The sequence below is a fragment of the Verticillium alfalfae genome, genomic scaffold (assembly GCF_000150825.1).
Source record: "Verticillium alfalfae VaMs.102 supercont1.5 genomic scaffold, whole genome shotgun sequence".
Classification (NCBI taxonomy): Eukaryota; Fungi; Ascomycota; class Sordariomycetes; order Glomerellales; family Plectosphaerellaceae; genus Verticillium; species Verticillium alfalfae.
Window position 1 is genome coordinate 275,351 of NW_003315034.1, and position 3,960 is coordinate 279,310.

The following is a 3,960-nucleotide window of genomic DNA, read 5'->3' on the forward strand; positions in this document are numbered from 1 at the left end:
TGCCGCATTTCCCGACCGCTTTCCCACGCCAGCTGCATCCTAGACCCAATGCCTCCTCCCTAGGCAGGCAGCGAAGAACAACCAACGCCCGCCGACCGCCTCCCGAACAACCACCTCCCGCCGACCACCTCCCGCCGACCACCTCCCGAACGACCATGGAGTTCATGACGGCCCTCCCGGCCTTCGACGAGCAGAAGCCGTCCCTCTTCGAACTCCTCTCCGAACAGCAGCTCAACGGCCTGCTGCCGCCGACCCTGCGCTACCTCCTGACCGTCGCCACCCAGCGCTACCCCCGCCACCTGCTGCGCGTGCTCAACTCGTTCGACGAGCTCCACGCCCTGCTGATGCTCCTCGTCGAGCGCCACTACCTGCGCACCCGAGGCGGCTCCTTCACCGAGCACTTCTACGGCCTCAAGCGGGAGAAGGCCCTCCACGCCGAGATCCCCCGCGCCAACGCCGCCGCCCCCGCCATCGTCCGCGACGCCCTGCGCCTGCGCACCGCCGACGTCTGGAAGAACCTCGCCGTCATGGTCGCCCTGCCCTATCTCAAGCGCAAGCTCGACGACGCCCACGAGGTCAACGCCCCGCGCGCCCTGCTCGGCGCCGCCTACACCCGCCTGCCCGCGAACCCGACCCCGAAGCAGCGCCTGCTGCACTGCTACCGCTGGTTCCTGCGCACCCTCTACCCCTCCGTCAACGCCGCCTACCAGTTCGCCGTGCTCGCCTTCCACCTCGCCTACCTGTTCGACACGTCCAAATATCACCACCCCTTCCTGTGGATCATCGGCACCCGCGTGCGCCGCATGAACGCCGACGACTACCGCGCCATCGATGCCCTGACTACCACCGCCCAGACCACCGCCCACGGTCGCCCGCCCGGCGTCCGCTCCTTCTTCGCCCCGCGCGAGCTCGCCCCGCGCCTGCTCTCGAGCCTCTCCGTCCTGCTGCCCGCCAGCATCTTCGCCCTCAAGTTCCTCGAGTGGTGGCACGCCTCCGACTTTGCCAAGCAGCTGTCGCGCAAGGCCGGCGACGCCCTCGACCTGCCACCGCCCGTCGTCTCGGGCCTGCCGCCGACGACGACGACGCCCGCCGCGCCAGACGCCACGGCCACGACACCCGCCACGCCAGACGCCACGGCCACGACGACACCCGCCGCGCCAGACACCAAGTCCGCGACACCCACCGCTGCCGAGACGGCCCCCATCGCCACGCCCTCCCTGCTGCCCATCTACACCGTCCCGGCGCCGGCAGACACGAGCCTGTGCCCCGTGTGCGCCGGCGCCATCGTCACGCCGACGGCCTGCCAGACGGGCTTCGTCTACTGCTACTCATGCATCCATCGCTGGCTCGAGGGCGCCCATCCCAAGCAGGAGGCCTTTATGGAAGACAAGCAGGCCAAGTGGGAGAGCGGCGCCGGCCGTTGTGCCGTCACCGGGCGCCGCGTGCTGGGCGGGACCGAGGGGCTGAGGCGCATCATCGTCTAGATGCGTCGGTGCTGGTGCTGTGCACCGGCGTGCATCCGAGGCAATGGTTGGCATCGCATGCCGGTCGGCCGGTCGGCCGGCGAATGGCGTTGCTGGTTTGCCCTGTCTCCCTTGGAAGACCCCCCCTGTTCTTGAGAATTTTCGTCAATGGTCTGTCGTGACCCGTGGTGACCCGTGGTGGCGGGACTCACCTCTGGAATGCCACCCCTCTCCCTGGCATGCGCCTCGTCCCCTCCTTCACGCGTCAAACCTGACGACGGCGGCGGCCCCCCCCCTTCCCCCCGCGCGCCTATTGTGAGCATTGTTCGACCTCAAAATCACTCAACGCGCTCCTGTCTACCACGCGACATATGGGGGGGGGGGAGACGCCCATGCCGGTCGCCTCGGCGCGCCTGGGCACCTGGGCACCTGGTTGGCGACATGCCGGTGGCCTCGCCCAGCCGCCCGACTTGCCTCCAACGTCCATTCCCGCGCTCGACGACGACATTCCAACTTGTGGTCCAGAATAGAACACGACGAGCAACGGCTCGTCGTCGTCTGCTATATCATGGCCGCACTTCATCTCGTTCTTCATTACTCCTCCTCTGTATCATAACAACCATCACCTCACCAACCAAGCCACACACACACTCACACACACATACACACATACAATGGCATACAGTCTATCACACTCCTATTTTGGAGACGCCTTCGTCTCAGATTTCAACTGGTTCAATGGAAATGACCCCTCCCACGGTTTTGTCCGGTGAGTCTAGCTGATTGTTGCTCCATGACCGAACGAACCCTTCCCCCCACTGACCCCTTTTCCCAAGATACCAAAGCGAACCCGACGCTCTGGGTCAGGGCCTCTACTCGGTCAACCCCATCTCACAAGCCGTCATTCTTGGCGTCGACCACACCAACACATTCGCCGTCGATGAGGGCCGCCCCAGTGTGCGCCTAGAGAGCAAGCAGGCGTACAACCATGGCCTGTTCATCGGTGACTTTGCCCACATGCCGCCTTCCGTCTGCGGTCTGTGGCCGGCGTTCTGGATGTACGGGCCCGACTGGCCCAACAGCGGCGAGATTGACATCATCGAGGGCGCCAACCTGGCCACGAGGAACCTCATGTCGGGACACACCTCCACAGGCTGCACGTTGCCCCCGGCTGCTGGCCAGGTGCTGGGCCAGCCCACGACCACCGACTGTCTCTCGCCCGGCACCAACAACAATGCGGGGTGCGGCTACGCCGCCGACCCCCTGAACCAGGCCAGCTACGGCGACGCCTTCAATGCCGTGGGCGGTGGCGTGTACGCCATGGAGTGGACCGAGGACGACATCAAGATCTGGCACTGGTCGAGACAGAACATCCCCGCCGACATCATCAACAAGCGACCCACGCCCGAGACCTGGGGCCTGCCCTCGGCGCTCTTCGGCGGCGACAGCTGCGACACGGACAAGCACTTCGCGAACATGAGCATCGTCCTCCAGACCAACTTCTGCGGCGACTACGCCGGCGCCGAGTGGCAGAACGGCCAGTGTGGCGATCTCGCGCCGACCTGCGTCGACTACGTGTCCAGCAACCCGCAGGCCTATGCCAACGCCTACTGGGAGGTCAACTACATCGACGTCTTTGAGCTCGCCAGCCTCGGTGCCGGCGCCCCCTCGCTCTCCGTGGAGCCCACGACGACGACCACCGTGGCGACGACGTCGACCATCTTCGTCACCGTCTTCCCCACCGGCCACAACGGCACCGCCGTCACGTCTGCCGTCGTCGCCACGCTTCCCGTGCCCTCCAGCATTCCTGCCGGCGTCTTCCCCCCCGGCGTCCAGCCTTCCGCGTCCGCCCCGTCCCGGGCGCCCGCTGCCGGCCCGAAGAGCCCTGCGACCGACCCCATCGTCCCGGCGCGCGACCCGGCCGCCATCGGCCCCTTTGCCTTCCTCGGCTGCTTCGCCTCGACCAGCAGCTTCCCCACCTTCCAGCTGAAGCAGACGTCGGCCGCCATGACGCCCAAGACCTGCGTCGCCCTCTGCGCCGGCAGTCGCTACGCCGCCGTCCACGACGACGCGTGCCTCTGCGCCACGTCGCTCGACGGCGAGACGCGCGCCATCGCCAACCGCGCCGAGTGCAGCATTCCCTGCCCCGGCGACGCCAGCTCGTTCTGTGCGGCACCCGGCCGACGCGCGGCGCCAAGCGCGCGCTCCCCTCCAACTTCCTCGTCAGCCTCTACGGCACCGTCGGCGGACCGAACGAGGTGCCGGCGCCGGCGCCGGCCATGGGCGAGGGCGGCGTCCACCCCCACGCCAATGCGAACGCGAATGTGAATTCCAACGCGAATGTGAATGCGAACGCCAATGTGAATTCCAACGCGAATGTGAATGCGAACGCCAATGCAAACGCCAACGCAAAGGCAAGCCTCACGACCGCGACCATGACCACCATCACCTACGTGACCGTGTGCCCGACGAACCCGGCGCAACTCATCACGACGGA

The 3,960-nt window shown here is 66.8% G+C and overlaps 2 protein-coding genes across 2 annotated transcripts; both read left to right on the forward strand.

The window, feature by feature from the left end:
- Positions 1-155: 155 nt before the first annotated feature.
- On the forward strand, positions 156-1,484 carry VDBG_04417 (peroxisome assembly protein; the record flags this gene model as incomplete). The annotated part of the gene is made up of 1 exon (XM_003004765.1): positions 156-1,484. One exon carries the CDS (start codon positions 156-158, stop codon positions 1,482-1,484), a length of 1,329 nt encoding a protein of 442 aa, XP_003004811.1.
- Positions 1,485-2,137: 653 nt separating this feature from the next.
- On the forward strand, positions 2,138-3,791 carry VDBG_04418 (mixed-linked glucanase; the record flags this gene model as incomplete). Its single annotated transcript, XM_003004766.1, has 2 exons — positions 2,138-2,232; positions 2,300-3,791. 2 exons carry the CDS (start codon positions 2,138-2,140, stop codon positions 3,789-3,791), a joined length of 1,587 nt encoding a protein of 528 aa, XP_003004812.1.
- Positions 3,792-3,960: the final 169 nt, after the last annotated feature.